We start from the raw sequence: 22,301 nt of genomic DNA, 5'->3' as shown, positions 1-22,301 counted from the left end.
CGGTGTTTTATTTTTTAGGTACGCCCTCGTACAGATGATAGTTGTCCATATTCTCAACTGCGAGACATTTCATACGTTTGTGACTGGTCCCGCTAGCGTGCAGAGAGTTAAGTGTTGGTGCCGGTAGGTGGCGTGGCGTTCTACGGCGCGGGCTTCCTGACGAACGCGGCGTTCCTGCAGCTGGCGACCAGGTGGCCGCAGGTGTCGCGGCGCTGGCGGGAGGCAGACGCCGCCCTCGCCGACTACGGCCGCCCCCGGGGGCTGCACGCGCGCCTGCGTCTCACCGCCGCCTCCCTCATGTGCTTCGCGCTCGGTGAGTCAGCTGCAGCGCGCCGCGGGCAATACCTGCTATCCGCCTAGGCGAGTGGCCAGAGCGGCAGCGCCATCGTGTTCACGATTGAGAAACATAGCTGAGAGGCAGTGTAACCGGCAAAGGGTAGCCAAACGGAGGGCAACTACTCACACGGTGTGCCCTGTAGTAGCTTTCGACGAGTTCCCGCCTCTACTCCAAGAACTGAAGACACAGAGAAACAGGAGCAGGCGACGTTGGCTCCGCTACAGAAATCCGATCGATCGACGAGAAACACACGTCTTAACACGAGAACTGCACAGGAGAGTGGCCGAGTGGCGACAGCAGGTCTGCGAAATAAGACGGATGAATTCTTACTTCGAACCAAGAACGAATGGCAGGTAGTCAAGAACATACGACACCAGCGGCCACCTAAACGAGCCATCAGAGGACCAGATGGCCTCCTCTATGACGAACTCGCCCAGGCGGAGCTGTATGCTACGACTTACCAAGAACAGATGTCTACACCAGCGACCCCCGTGAACGACGTCCGCCTGCAAAAACAGGAAGCCCTCGTTGCAGCAGAATGGACTGCTCTTCGTGCTGCGCCTGTGCAGAGCCGCCCACAACTCACCACACCAGCAGAGATCCGTAAAATTATCCGGAAGACTCGGAATAATGCGCCGGGCAACGACTCCATAAGCAACACCGATTTGAAACAGTTGCCCAGGAAGCCAACTGTGCGCCTTACCCGAATTCTCAACAGCTGCCTTCTGCAGGGATGTTTTCCTACGGCATGGAAGACGGCTTTAGTAGTTCCAATACCCAAGCCAGGTAAAGACCCAGCAGAACCCAACAGTTACCAGCCAATTAGCCTCTTGCCGACCCTTGACAAGGTGCTCGAGAGAGTACTGTTGCAGAGGCTCCATGACACGCTTACAGCGCATGATGTTATACGACCCGAACAATTCGGTTTCAAGGACAAGTTATCTGCCGAACTTCAACTTCTACGGATCACCGAACGGATACAAGAAGGATACAACAAGCAGCACTTCACGATTGGTGTCTTCCTTGACATCGAAAAAGCTTACAATAAGGTGTGGTGGCCCAACCTTATCGTCAAACTGCATCGCACTACCTCTATTGCGGATTGTTACATTAGACTCATAGACAGCTTTCTGCAGGACAGGAAACTGTATGTCCGAGTCGACGATAAAAACTCCGAAATGAAACTGATCTCCGCAGGAATTCCGCAGGGCTCTGTCATTTCGCCTCTACTTTTCAACTTATTTATAAATGACATCCCAACAGTCCCCCTTGTTACGGCGAGTTTTTATGCGGACGATACGGCCTTTCTGACAACTGGACGACACTTGGACCAGCTAATCGCTAGGATGCAACGGCAACTTGCTGTAATGGAATGCTTGGCGCTGCAAAATAAGATAACGATCAACCCGACGAAGACGGCAGCCGTTCTGTTCACACGGAGGAAACCAGTTCTGAACGACAGACTCCAAATAGCTGACCAATTTATCCCATGGTAGCCGGGAGTGAAGTATCTCGGTGTCTACCTTGACAAAAAATTACTCTTTACGCAGCATATTGACGACAAGAAGACATATTGACGACAAGAAGACGGCAGCCCAGAAGATGGCCGGGTCGTTGATTCCGTTCCTGAAGAGTAAGGATCTCAACCCTAAGACAAAATTCCAATTGTATAAGGTAACGGTGGAACCCACAATCTTGTATGGCTCCACCTCGTGGAGAACTGCGTGCGTCTCCAACTACAACAAACTCCAAGCGCTGCAAAACATTTGCTATCGATGGATCACAGGAGCTCCATGGTGGACAAGAAACGTCGACATCCGCACCGCACTCCACGAGACCACCATACAAGAGAAGGTCTATGACAAGGCTCTACGAGTTTTTGACAAGATCGATGTCCTTAGGGACGAAGTTCGACAATTAGAATCGGTAAGAACGGTAAACCCTGCAAGATGGCACAAGTATCGAGTACCGAAGTCAAAACGTTTCACCTCCCATAGGCAATCTGTCATACCACGAGGAAGCAGTCACACATAACAGCCTTGACACATTCCACTCTCGACAGGAGATAGACATCACCAAAGACAGCCTGCTAAAGGACCCATTGCGTGCCCAAGCCTAACTGAATGCGTAATAAATAGTTTTCCTTTTATCCTTACATCCCATCCTAGAAGAATAAGTCATCAAGGATGATCTCTTCAGTCCACACTACACACTAAAAAAAAAAAAAAAAGAAAAGAAAAAAACCCGGCAAAGGCCTTGTAAACGTAACTAGGCCAGCCACTACCATTCCACACGATTTTATTATATGTGGTCATGGAATAGCGATATGCACTTACACAGATGGCGGCGGAATCGTGTACACAAGGTATAAAAAGGGCAGTGCATTAGCGGAGGTGTTTCTAAGGTGTCGTTTCTACTCAGGTGATTCACGTGAAAAGGTTTATTTATTTACTCGTCAAGTTCCGTAGGACCAACTTGAGGAGCAAATCTCCAAAGTCATGGAACGTGTTAGTATACGAAATTACAACATAAACTTATTAACTGATAAAAGTAAATGTACATGAACCTTACAAAAGTCCGTCCATAAATTTAAGTAAACGCTGTCAGCATACAATAAAAATCAGATTAATTTTTCAAGGAACTCCTCGACAGAATAGAAGAAGTGACCCATGAGGAAGCTCTTCAGTTTCGATTTGAAAGCGCGTGGATTACTGCTAAGATTTTTGATTTCGAGTGGCAGCTTATTGGAAATGGGTGCAGCAGTAAACTGCACACCTTTTTGCACAAGAGTTAAGGAAGTCCGATCCAAATGCAAGTTTGATTTCTGCCGAGTATTAACCGAGTGTAAGCTGCTTATTCTTGGGAATAAACTAATATTGATAATAAGAAACGACAACAAGGAGTATACATACTGCGAGGCCAATGTCAAAATACCCAGACTCGTGAACAGAGGTCGACAAGAGGTTCGTGAACTAACACCACTTACTGCCCGAACCGCCCGTTTCTGAGCCAAAAATATCCTTTTAGAATGAGAAGAGTTACCCCAAAATATACACTCCTGGAAATGGAAAAAAGAACACATTGACACCGGTGTGTCAGACCCACCATACTTGCTCCGGACACTGCGAGAGGGCTGTACAAGCAATGATCACACGCACAGCACAGCGGACACACCAGGAACCGCGGTGTTGGCCGTCGAATGGCGCTAGCTGCGCAGCATTTGTGCACCGCCGCCGTCAGTGTCAGCCAGTTTGCCGTGGCATACGGAGCTCCATCGCAGTCTTTAACACTGGTAGCATGCCGCGACAGCGTGGACGTGAACCGTATGTGCAGTTGACGGACTTTGAGCGAGGGCGTATAGTGGGCATGCGGGAGGCCGGGTGGACGTACCGCCGAATTGCTCAACACGTGGGGCGTGAGGTCTCCACAGTACATCGATGTTGTCGCCAGTGGTCGGCGGAAGGTGCACGTGCCCGTCGACCTGGGACCGGACCGCAGCGACGCACGGATGCACGCCAAGACCGTAGGATCCTACGCAGTGCCGTAGGGGACCGCACCGCCACTTCCCAGCAAATTAGGGACACTGTTGCTCCTGGGGTATCGGCGAGGACCATTCGCAACCGTCTCCATGAAGCTGAGCTACGGACCCGCACACCGTTAGGCCGTCTTCCGCTCACGCCCCAACATCGTGCAGCCCGCCTCCAGTGGTGTCGCGACAGGCGTGAATGGAGGGACGAATGGAGACGTGTCTTCTTCAGCGATGAGAGTCGCTTCTGCCTTGGTGCCAATGATGGTCGTAAGCGTGTTTGGCGCCGTGCAGGTGAGCGCCACAATCAGGACTGCATACGACCGAGGCACACAGGGCCAACACCCGGCATCATGGTGTGGGGAGCGATCTCCTACACTGGCCGTACACCACTGGTGATCGTCGAGGGGACACTGAATAGTGCACGGTACATTCAAACCGTCATCGAACCCATCGTTCTACCATTCCTAGACCGGCAAGGGAACTTGCTGTTCCAACAGGACAATGCACGTCCGCATGTATCCCGTGCCACCCAACGTGCTCTAGAAGGTGTAAGTCAACTACCCTGGCCAGCAAGATCTCCGGATCTGTCCCCCATTGAGCATGTTTGGGACTGGATGAAGCGTCGTCTCACGCGGTCTGCATGTCCAGCACGAACGCTGGTCCAACTGAGGCGCCAGGTGGAAATGGCATGGCAAGCCGTTCCACAGGACTACATCCAGCATCTCTACGATCGTCTCCATGGGAGAATAGCAGCCTGCATTGCTGCGAAAGATGGATATACACTGTACTAGCGCCGACATTGTGCATGCTCTGTTGCCTGTGTCTATGTGCCTGTGGTTCTGTCAGTGTGATCATGTGATGCATCTGACCCCAGGAATGTGTCAATAAAGTTTCCCCTTCCTGGGACAATGAATTCACGGTGTTCTTATTTCAATTTCCAGGAGTGTAATACCATACGAGAATAGCGAAAGAAAATTAGCAAAGTAGACTGATTTTCGTGTCGAACGATCACTCACTTTTGATACCGTTCGAATAGTAAAAATGGCAGTATTAAATCTTTGAACAAGATACTGCACGTGGGCTTTCCACGACAGTTTACTATCTATCTGAACACCTAGAAATTTGAACTGTTCAGTTTCACTAATCATATGCCCATTCTGTGAAATTAAAACGTCAGGTTTTGTTGAATTGTGTGTTAGAAACTGTAAAAACTGAGTCTTACTGTGATTTAGCGTTAGTTTATTTTCTACAAGCCATGAACTGAGGTCACGTACTGCACTATTTGAAACCGAGCCAATGTTGCACACAACATCCTTTAGACTACCAAGCTCGTATCATCAGCAAACAGAAATATTTTGGAGTTACCCATAATACTAGAGGGCATATCATTTATATAAATAAGGAACAGGAGTGGCCCCAAAACTGATCCCTGGGGCACCCCCCATTTGACAGTACCCCACTCAGACCCCACATCACAGCCGTTATCAACATTGTGAATAATGACCTTTTGCTGCCTGTCGCTAAGGTAAGAGGTGAACCAATTGTGAGCTACTCCCCGTATTCCGTAATGGTCCAACTTCTGGAGCAATATTTTGTGAGCAACACAATCAAATGCCTTAGTTAAATCAATCACGTAGCCGACGTGATTATTGGCGCACAGTGGGAATTAATTGAGTTTGAAAGTGGAATGGTAATTGAAGCTAGACACATGAGACATTCTATTTCGGAAATCGTTAGGGAATTCAGTGTCCCGAGATCCCGGGATCCACAGGGTCAAAAGTGTGCCGAGAATACAAAATTTCAGGCTCACCAAGGACAATGCAGTGGCCGATGGCCTGCACTTAACGGTCGAGAGCAGCAACGGCTGCGCTAACACACACACACACACACACACACACACACACACACACACAATGCGTGGAATAACCGCAGTAATCTACATGGGACGTACGCCGAACGTATCCGTTAGCACAGTTCGGCGAAATCTGGCGTTAATGGCCTACGACAGCAGAGGACCGATGCGAGTGCCTTTATGACATGTCTGATGTCAGTGAATGCAGGTCCATCTCAGTCTTCATCCGAGCGAAGGGAACTGCATGCACTGGAAAACAGGAAGCCGAGCACCTCCTAGAGGGCCAATGTTCTCAATGGCACATAAATCTTGATGTCTTCGGAGAACGAAACAATGCAGAAACTAATTGACTGGTAGTGGTTTTTTTATGGTTTTAGGGCGCAAAAGACTGGTAGTGTGTGATGTAGTGGCAATTTTGCAAGACATCGAGTGCACCTTCAACCTACAGTGTGTGAGGGTGTAGATCAGACTGGAGGTGGTTCTGTGGTGTTTATTGGGTGTTCTTGGTTCAGTAGCTTGGGCCCATTCTTTCAGGTCACCACGAATATTTCCAGAACGTTTATTTCAACGTTTTCTGTGACCAAGTGCTCGCCTTTCTTCTATATTTCATGACGAGTATGCTGCGGACACTCTCGCTTTTGAAGATGACAACAGCATTGTTATCAGGACAGCACCCATACATTCCTTTTTCACCAAACATTCTGGCACCCTAATCTCAAGCGCATATAGAGTACCCGAGAGTATTTGAAATTTTCGGTGAAAGGTGCCAGTCGATATCTTTGAAATTTGGTACATTTATCGTTCTCCATCATACCCGAAAATCTGTAAGATCATTACGGAATCAGCATGTTAAAGTTACTGTTTCTGAAATCTGTGAACTTTCTCACAATTAAGTTTATTATGCGTCAGCGTAATGAGTGACGACTTCTGCCTGCCCACGATAGTGAGCTACATGTCTTTGCCAAAACCTCGTGTTTCTGTGTGATCTACTTATGCGGAGGACCTGGGTTCTATTCCTGGTACCACCAGGGATTTCTCCTTGGGAGGACCGAAGTGGGATGCTCTAGCCTCTTGACGCCAGTTGAGAAGCTGCTTGATTGACACGTAGCGGCTCTGAGGCCAAAACAGCCGACGACGGCCGGGAGAGAGGTGCACTGTCCCCAAAGAACTCCATACCACAACGAACGACACAATTGACAGAGGATCACTCGGTGGTCGGTTGTCCACGATTGGAGGACAAATATTTATTTTTTATTTCGCTTAATTAATAGCATTATCCAAACAAGAGGCGGTGTTACTCCGAAGGAGAATGAACTGTGTCCTTTCTTTCTGACTGGGTTGATGCAAATGGCCACGGGGCCTTGAAGGCACTGAATATTTTGAAGTGTCTGAGCCATCGGTCCTGGGGAGAAAATCGGGCGCGTCTGCTGCAGTTTTATAGGGCTTTTGTCCGGTCGCGTCTTGACTATGGATGCACTGTGTATGGGTCAGCGAGGCCTTCGTATCTGAAGATTCTTGACGCAGTACACCATGAGGGTATCAGGCTGGCCACTGGTGCATTCCATGCCAGTCCCATCCCCAGCCTGTGTGCTGAGGCAGGGGAACCGTCGCTCGCCATCCGGCGGAAACTCCTCATGGTGCGACGGGTGTCTCAATTCCTTGCCTGTCCTACCTCCCCTGCGTACCCTACTGTTGCCCGACCGCCTATGGAACGTCTCTTTTCCAGTCGTCCCAGGGCAACGAGACCATTTGAGATTCAAGCCAAGCATTTGCTTGAGTCCCTTGGTGTGGAGCGTGTGGCACCCCAACTCCAGGGTTTTACCCGCCTGCCCCCCTGGTTGCTCCAGAGGCCCAGCGTCCTTTTAGACTTGTCAGAGTACCGGAGGAGCTGCACTCCTGCGTTTGTTTTTACTCCCTTATTTTACGATATTTTAAACCAGCATCTCGACCATGTACCAGTATTTACGGATGGCTCTAAACAGGGGGACTCTGTTGGTTGTGCTGTTGTTTTCCCTGATCGAGTCGCTTCCTGCGGCGTTTACCATCTTTGATGCCGAATTGTTTGCGATATTGCGGACATTGGAGCAGATGAGATGTGTTCCCAGTCTTAAGTTTCTTATCTGTTCTGACTCACTGAGTGACCTTCAAACCATGCAACACTTGTACCCAGCGGATACGGTCGTCCAGAACATCCATGATGCCCTACTCCACCTGCAACGGCAGGGGAAGGAGGTTTCTTTCTGCTGGGTGCCGGGACACGTTGGTATTAGGGGAAACGAACTGGCGGATGTGGCTGCCAAAGATGCATGTTCCCTCCCTCACGTTGTTGAATATTCCGTCCCCCTCCATGCTGTTACCTCCCTTTTGCGTTTTCGTGTTATGCGTCAGTGGGAAGAGGAGTGTCTGACAGTCAGTGAAAATAAGCTGCGTCTGGTCAAGGCCACCACGCAGCCATGGCGTACGTCCTACCAGTCATGCAGGCGGGATGAGGTTCTCCTCACTCGCCTCCGCATCGGGCACAGTCCCTTAACGCACGGTTTTTTACTCCGGCGGGAGGACCCCCCAATCTGCAGTGCTTGTGGCGTCCAGATTACTGTCCGCCACATTTTACTTGACTGTCTTTTATTCTCTGACCAGAGGGCGGTGGTTTCCTTGCCACCAGATTTGCCCTCTATTTTGCAAGACGACGCAACGATTGTGATTAAGGTCTTACGGTTTTGTGTCCTGTCCAATTTGTTGCCTCGGATTTTAGGGAGGGGATTTTAATGTGCTCCGGGGTGACTGGCTCACCCAGGTTTTAGGTAAGAGGTCCGCCAGTCACGATTACCTACTTATTTCACTTCGATTTCTGTTCTCTTTTCCTTGTGTTTCCTTTCCTTTTTTAGTGCATTTCTTCTCCTCTTGTTTTGCCTCTGTATGTGAGGATTTGGAACTGCGTCAGGTCTGTGTCTTTTAGCCGTTCTCCTTGTTCGCTGTCCGTCTTCGTCCCTTCACCGCATGTGTTCCTGTTTCTATGCGTTTGGGCGCTGATGACACGCTGTTTAGCGCCCGAAAACCTCAAACCACAAACACACACACACACACACACACACCCCATGTCAAACTTTCAATCTCTGAATAGCACTTGAAACCTATGTGCTATAATATTGGCTTTCCAGAACCCTTCTGATGCTAACGGAGACTCTTTACAGAATATTTCTCCGTTCTACATCAATTTATAAACTACATTTTCTCCTAATACCCGATTTTACATTGGAATATATCGCACATACTTTACCCATTTGTACATCGTAACGGGAAGGTGAATAGGACACCTAACTTGTTGTTGTTGTGGTCTTCAATCCTGAGACTGGTTTGATGCAGCTCTCCATGCTACTCTATCCTGTGCAAGCTTCTTCATCTCCCAGAACCTACTGCAGCCTACATCCTTCTGAATCTGCTTAGAGTATTCATCTCTTGGTCTCCCTCTACGATTTTTACCCTCCACACTGCCCTCCAATGCTAAATTCGTGATCCCTCGATGTCTCGGAACATGTCCTACCAACCGATCCCTTCTTCTAGTCAAGTTGTGCCACAAGCTCCTCTTCTCTCCAACTCTATTCAATATCTCCTCATTAGTTACATGATCTACCCATCTAATCTTCAGCATTCTTCTGTAGCACCACATTTCGAAAGCTTCCATTCTCTTCTTGTCTAAATTATTTATCGTCCACATTTCACTTCCATACATGTCTACACTCCATACAAATACTTTCAGAAACGACTTCCTGACATTTAAATCTATACTCGATGTTAACAAAGTTCTCTTCTTCAGAAACGCTTTCCTTGCCATTGCCAGTCTACATTTTATATCCTCTGTACTTCGACCATCATCAGTTGTTTTGCTCCCCAAATAGCAAAACTCCTTTACTACTTTAAGTGTCTCATTTCCTAATCTAATTCCCTCAGCATCACCCGACTTAATTCGACTACATTCCATTATACTCGTTTTGCTTTTGTTGATGTTCATCTTATATCCTCCCTAAAAGACACTATCCATTACGTTCAACTGCTCTTCTAAGTCCTTTGCTGTCTCTGACAGAATTACAATGTCATCGGCGAACCTTAAAGTTATTATTTTATCTCCATGGATTTTAATACCTACTCCGAATTTTTCTTTTGTTTCCTTGACTGCTTGCTCAATATACAGATAGAATAACATGGAGAGAGACTACAACCCTGTCTCACTCCCTTCCCAACCACTGCTTCCCTTTCATGTCCCTCGACTCTTATAACTGCCATCTGCTTTCTGTACAAATTGTAAATAGCCTTTCGCTCCCTGTATTTTATCCCTGCCACCTTTAGAATTTGAAAGAGAGTATTCCAGTCAACATTGTCAAAAACTTTCTCTAAGTCTACAAATGCTAGAAAAGTAGATTTGCCTTTACTTAATCTTTCTTCTAAGATAAGTCGTAGGGTCAGTATTGTCTCACGTGTTCCAACATTTCTACGGTATCCAAACTGATCTTCCCCGAGTTCGGCTTCTATCGTTTTTTCCATTCGTCTGTAAAGAATTTGCGTTAGTATTTTGCAGATGTGACTTATTAAACTGATAGTTCGATAATTTTCACATCTGTCAACACCTGCTTTCTTTGGGATTGGAATTATTATATTCTTCTTGACGCGTGAGGGAATTTCGCCTGTCGCGTACATCTTGCTCACCAGATGGTAGAGTTTTGTCAGGACTGCCTCTCCCAAGGCTGTCAGTAGTTCCAATGGAATGTTGTCTACTCCGGGGGCCTTGTTTCGACTCAGGTCTTTCAGTGCTCTGTCAAACTCTTCACGCAGTATCATATCTCCCATTTCATCTTCATCTACATCCTCTTCCATTTCCATAATATTGTCCTCAAGTTCATCGTCCTTGTATAGACCCTCTATATACTCCTTCCACCTTTCTGCTTTCCCTTCTTTGCTTAGAACTTGATTTCCATTAAAGCTCTTGATATTCATACAAGTGGTTCTTTTTTCTCCAAAGGTCTCTTTAATTTTCCTGTAGGCAGTATCTATGTTACCCCTAGTGAGATAAGCCTCTACATCCTTACATTTGTCCTCTAGCCACCCCTGCTTAGCCATTTGGCACTGCCTGTCAATCTCATTTTTGATACGTTTGTCTTCCTTTTTGCCTGTTTCATTTACTGCATTTTTATATTGTCTCCTTTCATCAATTAAATTCAATATTTCTTCTGTTTCCCAAGGGTTTCTACTAGCTCCTAACTTACTTAGGCGAAAATGAGCAGATTTGCCTATAAGTATGTAATGCAAAGTGATGACACTCAGTCGACGGTATTAACACACGTATCATGTATACTGCATGCCAATGAGCAAGAGGTGAAACAAGCAGCTAGAGGAAACGTTTTGTTTGGAAGCAGGCATGAGCAGGCATGAAGGGTGCAACAAGGGCAGTACAACGGAAAGCTCTTAGGGGGCGTCCTGTGGCGAGAGACAACGACCGGGCGCCAGGTGGCTCCTGCCGGCGAACAAGTAGCGGGCCGTCGGAGTGGGACGGCAAGAAGCTTTAGAAAACTGTGTTTCGGAATTTCCAAATGGATGTGAACAAACCAGTGATGCAGTTTATCACGTGAACAATGCGTAGTATGCTCATGCTGTATGCGTGTAACTTTTAGGCATCTGGGGCTGGCACAAAATGTCCAACTGGTGGAAACGAACTAGGAAGATTTCGATGCAGTTTAATGGTAGGGCCTTTGCGATTGGGAAATAGAGTTTCCACAAACAAGAGGAACACTCCTATTGATCGGAAAAAGCTGTGACGTGGAGCATGAGAGGACCAAGGTGGGGGACAGTTTTGCTACGAGAAAGACAAGACCAAAATTTTCGAGGACACTCTACTCTGAACTGGCGTCAAGTGCAGAATGGGGTGCATAATGCTCTGTACGACGCAGAGGAGAAATTTGTGTGAACACTACGTTCACTGCTGCTGACATTCAGCTAAATATTAGCTGTAGCGTCGTTGAGCTCAAACTGCGGAGTAACGAACCAGCCACATAGTTAATTGTTGTTGCGAGAACTGAGGGGGCATTGTAATATGCACGCTGCTCCAGCCATGCACGTGCATATTGCCGTATTCCAAGACTAGGGATGAGTGCATGTTTTCTCGCCTTACGAGAAACGTAGGAGAGTTTCTGCTGATAAAATCAGCAAAGGTTTTGAATAACTTTTATAGGAATTTCAGAGGACGTGAGTACACATGCAGACGACAACTCATCGCAGCTAAAGTAAATACCACGAGCAGAGCCGTAACTTGCTGATTCACCAGCTTGCGACCACTGTGAACTCGAGCAACCTTGGGTAATCTTTTGCTGAGCTTCTCACAAAACTAACCATCCTCTGTAGACTTGATTGTCATCCTAAATAGTACGAAACTTAGAACCGGAATTTAATGATTTATCGTAATACTGACCAACTTCATAACGTAGTAGTAAGAATAATGTTGTAAAGAAACTTCTAGTTAAAATTTTATATTGTTGTGTTTAGAGTTATTTCACTTACTCAGGTCGAGATGTGGTATCTTGACAACTGTTCTAACATTGCCATGTTGCAAACTGTGTAAATCAGTGTATTTCTGTGAAAAAATGTCAGCATTTTAAACCAATCTGTTTACAGCTTGAACACTATTGTGCTCTGTCATAGAATAAGGGTCCCTTCCTTACCCCAGCCATTTATTGTGTGGACGTTAACGCCGGCCGTGGTGGCCGAGCATTTCTAGGCGCTTCAGTCTGGAACAGCGCCCGCTACAGTTGCAGGTTCGAATCCTGCCTCGGGCATGAATGTGTGTGATGTCCTTAGGTTAGTTAGGTTTAAGTAGTTCTAAGTCCTAGGGGACTGATGACCTCAGATGTTAAGTCCCATAGTGCTCAGAACCATTTGAACCGTGGACGTTAATGCAAACAGAGAGTGTTTATGCTGAACTCTGACAAAAGAGAAAAGAAGTGAAGTGTCAGACATTAGCTGTGCATAGCCATCTTGCAATCCGCAGCTCGCTTTTGCTACCCAAAAATCATGTTTTTCTGGTTTCTGAACTAAATAGTGCCTCCATAAGCCCCTTAAGGCACACAGTGGACCACATGTTACGCAAGAAGAACTAACCGATTTGCTCAATTTGCCTAAGCTGGAAGAGGTGTGTAATGTTCAAACTTTGACCCTGTACTGTAGGATAATTACAGTAAGATGGTCCTTCTGTTGGATATACAAATAGTCCCTAGCCCAAGGGCTATCCAGAACACTTGACACTAACTTTCTGTCACCAATAGAATCCGAGGTATAAGCCCCGAAAACCTCGTTTTTATGACCGATGTTTTGGAACATATTAGGTAGCGCTTCCTGTCGCATGCATGCCGATTTTCTTATTTTCCTAGAGTTCAGGTATTAGGCTTTTGCCCGTTACGTTGGCCAACTCTTCCTTGCCCTTCTGAGATACCTTCAGCCTAAGAGGTCATAATTTCTGACTCTTGAAGACACCTTACACTGATACGTCGAAAGTAATGGGGTAGCGATATGCACATATACATTATCACGTACACAGGGTGGAAAAGGGCAGTGCATCGGCGGAGCTCTCATTTGCGCTTAGGTGATCCATGTGTAGAGGTTTCCAACGTGATTATGGCTGCACGACGGGAATTAACAGACTTCGAACGCTGAATGGTAGTTAGGTAATCGTTAGGGAATTTAATATTCCTAGATATATAGTTGAGAGGTGGCATGAGCCCCCTCTCATATTTCTATCTTACGATTTTCCTCTCTAATTGCATGCAGTGAAAAGTCGCTATTCCTTCACACGCGGACTTCCCACGCAGCGTCTCTCGTCACCCGGGTGGTCCGGTGACAGGCGGGCTCTTCTGATCTGGAAAGGGTTAAGACGACGGGTGTGAGGAAGTCGAGTGAATGCTTTGCAGACACCGACATTGTCAAAAGACACGCCCGGAGGGGTCTGAAGTAGCGGCTGGGCTAGAGGTTCCGTTACTTCGCAGAAACTTAGCGAAAACACTTTCTGGCGGGCTACCAGCGAGGCGTGGGAATGACTTGTGTACCCAGGCAGTTGTGGCGGGAAAATTCCCGCGCTTTCTGCAAAATAGTAACTGTGATTGGCTTGCTCAGGGCATAGCTCCGTGACGTAGCAAAATCAGCGCAGAAATTGGCGCCAAGAATCTCCATTGGTGGAATGATAGTGCTCCGGCAATAGAGTGGAATTTTCCGCCGGTTTTCGAGTTGCTGATTGGAACGTTTAACCACGGCCACTGTCGTGGGGGCGGGAATGTTGTGTGTTCGGCCTGTACGGGTGCTCTAGGTCGTCGGCTCTCGCCTTTCGGTCGAGGACGTCGAAGCAACCAGCCATCGCCTCCGGTACGCCAAATCGTGTTCTTGCAGTTAGGAAGACAGATTGGTAAGGTATGTCCGCAGCACCGGCAGACAGGGATTTTCCTAGGTGATAATCAGAGCTCAGCAGAGCGCGCCTGTTCGTCTTTTTCTAACTTTGTTCTGTCTTGGGTAGCAGCAATTAATGTTGGGTTGGCTATGTGTTTTTCTCTTAAGATTTGAGTTGCAAGGAATTGGCTCCACATACCACTTCGTCATAATCCTCACAATCTAGTTTAGGGACAACTTCACATTCACAGCGTTTGAGTATCCAATTTGAGCCAATTTGATGTATTGTAAATGTGTCATGTGTTTTTGTTTATTATTTGGTGTTTAGTCTTAATAAATCATATTGTTATTTTGGACAGAACTTTCATTCTATTAATCGGTAGAGCAACCCTATCATTCCTCACTATGTTAATGAAACCTTCTTATATTTAACTTATTTATCAAATTAAATTATTGCAGGTGCCAAACTCTCTTCTACTACACTGGCAGGGTTGATTAGAGTTAGTTCGCGTATTTTTTTTAATCCTTGTGCAACAGCAAAAGTCGGAGTTAGGGGGGGGGGGCTTAGAGCATCATTTACATATGTAGATTCTAGAAGAATTTAGTGTTAAATACACTGCTAGCCCCGGCACCTCGCACAGTGTCAAGAGTGTACCGGAAATACTAAATTCAGGGCATTACTTCTCACCACGGACAACGCAGTGGCCGACAGCCACGAGCAGCGGCGTTTGCGGATATTTGTTGGGGGTAACAGGCAACACTGCGTGAAATAACCGCAGAGAACAGTGTGGGACGGACAAAGAACGTATCCGTTAGGGCATTGCGGCGAACTTTGGCGTTAATGGCCTATGAAAGCAGACGAACGACGCGAGTGCCTTTGCTAACAGCACGACATCACCTGCAGCGTCTCTCATGGGCTCGCGACCATATCCGATGGGTGCTGCACACTGGATAACTGTAACCTGGTCAGATGAGCCCCAACTTCAGTGGGTAAGAGCTGATGGTAGGATGCGAGTGTGGTGCAGACCCCAAGAAGCCATGGACCCAGGTTGTCAAGAAGCCACTGTGCAAGCTGTTGATGTGGGCTTTATTTACATGGAATGGAGTGGGCCCTATGGTTTAACTGAAACGATCATTGATTGGAAATGGTTATGTTCGGCTACTTGGAGACCATTTGCAGCCATTCATGGACTTTAGGTATCCAAACAACAACGTATTTTTAATGGACGACAATGCGTCATGGCACTGAGCCACGACTTTTCTCGATTGTTTTGTACAACATTCCCGGCAATGATCTGCCCGCCCAGATCGACCGTCATGAATCCCATCGAACATTTGAGGGATGTAATCGAGAGGCCATTTCGTGCACGAAATCGTGCACCGTTAACCTTTTCGTAATTATGGATAGCTGTAGAGAAAGCATAGCGCAATATATTTTTGGAGTAGACTTCCAACGACTTATTGAGCCCAAACCACGTCGAATGGCTCCACTACGCCAAGCAAATGGAGATCCGACACAATATCAGGACCCATCCCATAACGTTTGTCACATCAGTGTTATTATTTATTTAGCACAAAATTTTAGACCATAGGACAGTTGCAGCATTCTGACACTGGAAGCGTGGTCTCGTGTCGTTTCCAGTGGAGCACGTGCTGGCCAACATCACGAACCTGGTGACGTCCGTGACGTGTTCGTCGGGCGGGTTCGACTGGCTGCGCCGGTACTGCGAGCGCGCCTACCCGCAGGTGTTCTCGCTGGTCGCCTACGACCACGGGCGCTGCCTCGTCTTCTGGGCGACCAACGTGATCGACACGTTCGCGTGGAACTTCATGGACCTGTTCGTCATGCTGCTCAGCATGGTGCTGGCCGCACGCTTCCACCAGCTCAACTCGCGCCTGCACGCCCTGCGTGGAAAGGTACAAACGTCCGTCAGCTCAGGCACCTGCTTTGTAGTGATCAGTCTTGTTTAAGTTAATCATTCTACTAACCTGCTTGACACCACCTTAAAACTGTTAACGTTAGTAATAAGAGACAAAATACAGCATGATATAGAAGTAGCAAAAGAATGACAAAGATTCAGGAAAAACAGAAGCAAAATAGATTATGAAATTACAATAAAATGAATACCCTTAGCTGCATACAGGCATTGATATAAGTCAACGGGGACAGTTGAAAATGTGTGCCGCGACCGGGGATCGAACCCGGAATCTTTTGTTTTTATTTTTTTTTTTTCGATATAGTTCGTTTCATTTGGTCTAGACCAGGGCTTAACAACTGGCCGGTTTTGAGCGCGAGTACTCGCGTCTGCTCAGGCACGTGCTCGCGAGCAGGTGCAAGGTCGCCGAGTAGGGAGGGAGGGGAGGGAGGGGAGGGAGGGGAAATGCGCGCGCACGTATGAATAGGACTTCAGCGTGCCTATTGAATTCGCGCCGACTGTGTAACGTTAAAAGTACTACGATCAGCTCTAACAGTTGTAAGTAGGCTGTTTGTTTTCTCTATGTAAGTAGGCTGTTTATGTTTTCTCTATGTAAGTAGGCTCTTTATGTTTTCTCTATGTAAGTAGGCTGTTTAGGTTCTTTATTGGTAACGCCACCTCTATATGAAAATCACTGGCTGTGCTGTGTGCAGTCTGTGGCTGCTTTGCATTGTTGTAATACTCGCCATTGTAGTGTTAGGCAGCTGGCTGTGAACAGCGCGTAGCGTTGCGCAGTTGGAGGTGAGCCGCCAGCAGTGGTGGATGTGGGGAGAGATATGGCGGAGATTTGTAATTTGTCATGAACTGCTATATTTATATATGATGATATCAAGGTAAATACATTGTTTGTTCTCTATTAATATCTTTCATTTGCTAACTATCCCTATCAGTAGTTAGTGCCTTCCATAGTTTGAATCTTTTATTTAGCTGGCAGTAGTGGCGCTCGCTGTATTGCAGCAGCTTGAGCAGCGAAGATTTTTGTGAGGTACGTGATTTGTGAAAGGTATAGTTTAATGTTAGTCAGGGCCATTCTTTTGTAGAGATTTTTGAAAGTCAGATTGCGTTGCGCTAACAAAATATTGTGTGTCAGGTTAAGCACAGTCTTGTATAATTGTTCAAAGGGGACGTTTCACAGTCACTTCGCTGGTTAAGAATCATGTCAAGTCGCCGTTGTGTAACTCCAACCATGCTTTCACAGTTCAACCCCCATTGGGAGGAATTGTATCTGTTTACAGAAAAAGATGGTGTTGCAAAATGTTTAGTATGTCACAAAACGCTGAATTCTTTTAGGAAATTTAATTTGCAGCGGCATTATATGTCGTACCACGCGAAAGACTACGGAAGTGGAAAATGTGATGGACCAGATCGTGCACAGGAAGTTAAAAGGAAGCTATCCGAAGAAGATCTGGATGACGAAGAAAAATCAACTGAGGCAGCTCTTAGAGTGAGATACAAAATTGCTTTGTTTTTAGCAAAATCCCTGCGCCCCTTCACTGATGGCGATTTAATAAAAGATGTTTGGTAGTTGCAGCGGAACATTTGTGTCCATCTCAAGTTGAACAGTTTCGGATTGTGCCATTATCTGACATGACCATTATGCGTCGCATACAGGACATGGCAGACGACGTCCAGAGCCAGCTTGCAAATATCTATAAAGATTTTATGGCGTATTCTCTAGCTCTGGACGAAAGTGTTGATATCACTGGAACAGCGCAGCTTGCTATATTTATTAGAGGCGTAAATAGAGATCTTCAGGTGAGGGAGGAGCTCCTCGATGTAGTAGCCATGAAGAACACTACAATCGGAGGTAATATTTTAAGTAGTGTTGAAGAAAGTGTTGAAAATATAGGATTGTCGTGGAATTCTTTAGTTTCAGCGGCTACAGACGGCGCACCAGCGATGACAGGGAAAAAATCAGGTTTCGTTGCGCTGTTGAAGGAGAAAATGCAAAAACTGACCGTGCCGAATGAAATAAGGGGCGTTCACTGTGATCCACCAGGAAAACTTATGTGCAAAGAGTATCACTCAAAAAAATGTGATGAGTGTTATTGTTCGTACGACCAATTATGTAAGGAAGCATGGGCTACAACACAGACAATTTAAAAGCTTTCTTGAGGATGTAGAAAGCCAGTATGGTAGCCTGCCTTATTACAGCGAGGTCCGCTGGCTTAGTCGTGGCGAATTATTAAATCGAATTTTTGCCTATTAGATGAGATGAATATGTTCATGGAAATAAATAACATGTGTGTTCCTGAATTGAAAGAGCCTTCATGGAAATGTGATCTCGCGTTCTTAGCAGATTTAACTAGCCATCTGAATGCTTTGAAGATTTCACTACAAGGTAAAGATCTGCTAATTACTCATTTCATAGATCGAATACGAGCTTTTAAAATGAAATTGACACTTTGGGTGAGTCAGCTGGAAACAGGAAATCTAGCTCATTTTCCTAAATTATCATCCATGCAAGATGTTCACAAAGACTGTGAATGTTATTCACATAGTTTAGTTGCCCTTAAGGAAGAATTTGATCAACGCTTTCAAGATATGACAGCACTAGACAGTGATTCTGATCTGTTCTTCTCTCCATATTCAGCGAATATTGAAGAGATTCGTCCTGAGCTGCAACTAGAAATTATTGACCTCCAGTGTGACAGAGAATACAGAGACAAATTTCAGAACAAGAAAAACATTTTGGAATTTTACAGACACTTCCCTCAGGATAGATTTCCTCATTTGCACAAACTGCCAGCTACAATAATATCAATGTTCGGTTCCATGTATGTTTGTGAATAACTGTTCTCTGCAATGAAATGTAACAAGACGTGCCTGAGAAACGCATTGTCTGATCGAAATTTAAACTGCACGCTGCGCCTACGATGCACAAGAACAATTACTCCGAACATAGACGCAATTGTAAAGGGCAAAAAGTACAAGATAACAGAGAATCCCACCCTTCAGTGACACCTTTTATTGTGTAACAGTTCACAAATTAATACGAATGTACAGGCATACACTATGCTAATAAAATTATGTGACACGTGTACATTCTCCTTTATTTGTTTCATTTGTCACAGTAATAATTCGTGAGTGATATCCCTGCAGGTGGCCGCGGATTTACATTGACTGGCGGCAGCTGTTGTTTGCCCCACGTGACTCTCCCCACTCTCCGCTCTGGTCCGGTAGTGGGGGTAGCGTGCTCGCGCTGTTCCGTGCTCGCGCCTTGCTGCTCACAGCTTGCTCCGCGAGCACGTATGTTGTGAAGCCCTGGTCTAGACGGACGTCACAAGACATTCGGTCAAGTTGATCGTTGATTCCTTGACTCAGTTTTTTTTATTACAGAGAGCACGCAGCCCTCTGACCGAACACGCTGAGCTACCGTGCCGGCACGGTATCCATCTGAGCCACCGAGGACACAGAGGATAGTGCGTCTGCAGGGACTTACCTCTGGCACGCCTCCCGTGAGACAAACATTCGCAACTTATTGTCCCGCACTAAACTCATAGTGCCCCTGCTGATATACTCATTACTGGCGGCTTTACTGACGATACCTGGCTGAAAATGACTTACAAGTTCGTGGTACCCTCCATCGGGAATGCTGGAATTCAATATGGTGTTTGTCTTGATGACAGCTTCCACTCTCACAGGCATAAATTCAGTCAGATGCTCGAAGACTTCTTGCGGAATGGCCGCCCGTTCTTCACGGAGTGCTGCACTGAGGAGAGGTATCGATGTCGGTCGGTGAAGGCCTGGCACAAAGTCGGCGTTTCAAAACATCCCAAAGGAGTTCTATAGGATTCAGATCAGGATTCTGTGCAGGCCAGTCCATTACAGGGATGTTATTGTCGTGTAACCACTCCGTCACAGGCCGTGCATTATGAACAGGTGCTCAATCGTGTTGAAAGATGCAATCGTCATCACCGAATTGTTCTTCAACAGTGGGAAGCAAGAAGGTACTTAAAACATCAGTGTAGGCCTGTCCTGTGGTGCCACGCAAAACAACAAGGGGCGCAAGCCCCTTCCATGAAAAGCACGACCACACCATAACGCCACCGCCTCCTAATTTTACTGTTGGCTCTACACACGCTGGCAGATGACGTTCACGGGGCATTCGCCATACCCACATCCTGACATAGGATCGCCACATTCTGTACATGATTTGTCATTCCACACGACGTTTTTCCACTGTTCAATTGTCCAATGTTTACGCTCCATACACCAAGCGAGGCGTCGTTTGGCCTTTACCGGCGTGATATGTGGCTTACGAGCAGCCCCTCGACCATGAAATCCAAGTTTTCTCACGTCCCGCCTGTCATAGTACTTGCAGTGGATCGTGATGAAGTTTGGAATTCCTGTGTGATGATCTGGAGAGATGTCTGCCTATTACACATTACGACCCTCTTCAACTGTCGGCGGTCTCTGTCAGTTAACAGTCGAGGTCGGCCTGTACGCTTTTGTGCTGTACGTGTCCTTCGCGTTTCCACTTGCTTATCACATCGGAAACAGTGAACCTAGGGATGTTTAGGAGTGCGGAAATCTCGCGTACAGACGTATGACACAGGTGACACCCCATCACCTGACTGCATTGGAAGTCCGTGAGTTCCGCGGAGCCCCCCATTCTGCTCTCTCACGATGTCTAATGACTACTGAGGTCGCTGATATGGATTACCTGGCACGATGCACCTAACATGAGAAACGTATGTTTTGGAGGTGTCCGGATACTTTAGATCACATAGTGTATGTACTTCTGTTACTGCGTCACATACCCGCAACACCACCAGGAGGCATCCAACGTCATGTTGGACAATGTTCATAATGTTTTGGCTTACAAGTGTGTTTGTGTGTGTGTGTGTAATAGAACGAGAATTAAAATTCACGAAGAACTCACAGATGAAATTATAATAGACTAACTAACCCAGATTCTTCGCGATTGTTAAATACGTATTGAAATTGGAAATATGTCCTGATCATCTTCTCCCTCCTCGTTTTCCCTCTCTTTGTTGTTTATCTCCTCCTCCTTCTCCCCGTCGCCCCCCCCCCCCCCCTCCCAACCACGCCTCTCGTCCGTTTCGTCTTTCCCTCTCACGCTGATCTCGAGCCTTGTTTATTACGACAGCCAACGGAACCTTGGTTGGCAACTGAAATCACTTAAAATAGATGGGTAAATCGGTTGGTTCCATTGGTGTATGGGCTATATTATACCTCTCCAGTTGCTGGATCTGTGAGGATAGTAGCTTCAATGACAAGTAGTCGCATAGTTTTAATCTGCAAACGAGTAGGATTACGAGGTTTTTAACGATTCAGTCTCCGTAGTAATATTCTAATCTGCTTTCTGTTAAAATCGACTGCGAAGAAGAGAACAAAAGAGCACATGGCACATAGCATATGTAGTTTTTTTAATTATATAAGGAAATGGAATATATACGGGAGAAACGTTTAGTCTAACGGTTTAAATGCCCCGCTATCGTAATTAAAACCTGAGCGCACTGCGTTTTTCCTGGCAGTCGATTTTAAAGGAAAACCTGTACATTCGACTTTAAAAAAAAATAGCCTACGTCTGCCTGAATGTTTATTAGAGCATCATGTAAAAATCTGAAGCAAATCGGTCAAGAACTTTCGAGATTTTTACTAATAACATTGTTTCTTCATGTAGTATATATTTAAAAAAAAGTTGTAGCCTATATCCTTCCTAACGTTTGTCGGAGAATCGTGTCAAAATGTGAAATTAATCGGTCGAGTACTTTTCGACATTTTAGGCATCAACGTTAAACATCGACTTGTCTTTATATGGTAGTATAGACAAAGTGTTTTGTCTGGAGTATGGTACTCTATGGGACAGAAATATAGACATTGGTGATGAGAAAACGAAATAAGTCTAGTAACATTTAAGATGTGGATGTGGAGGAGAATAGAGAAGATAATCTGGACAGAAAGAGTGATTAACGAAAGACTTCTGGAAAGGGTTGGTGAGAGGAGAAGACTGCTGCAGGTTGTAAGAGAAAGGAAGAAGAACTGGCTCGGACATTCCTTGAGACGGGTACTTGCTAACAGTCGCTTTGGAAGCAGTAGTCTGTGGAAGGAGAATGAGAGGAAGGAGGAGATACGAGATCATAGACGGCATAAAGGGAACCGGAAATTACGCAGACCTGAGGAGGATGCCAGAAGACAGGAGAGCATGGAGAGTTGCCACGT

General features: G+C 46.2%; 1 protein-coding gene across 1 annotated transcript in view; it reads left to right on the top strand.

Moving 5' to 3' along the window:
* The window catches only part of LOC126456542 (gustatory receptor for sugar taste 64a-like), a 164,830-nt gene that overhangs the window by 55,948 nt on the left and 86,581 nt on the right, over positions 1–22,301 (top strand). Inside the window, exons 3-4 of the mRNA XM_050092290.1 lie at positions 128–313; positions 15,779–16,053. Coding sequence (XP_049948247.1) covers positions 128–313; positions 15,779–16,053 — 461 coding nt within the window. The remainder of the gene's footprint in view (positions 1–127; positions 314–15,778; positions 16,054–22,301) is intronic.

This window comes from Schistocerca serialis, chromosome 2 (genome assembly GCF_023864345.2).
Source record: "Schistocerca serialis cubense isolate TAMUIC-IGC-003099 chromosome 2, iqSchSeri2.2, whole genome shotgun sequence".
NCBI lineage: Eukaryota > Metazoa > Arthropoda > Insecta > Orthoptera > Acrididae > Schistocerca > Schistocerca serialis.
This window is presented reverse-complemented; position numbering and strand designations above follow the sequence as displayed.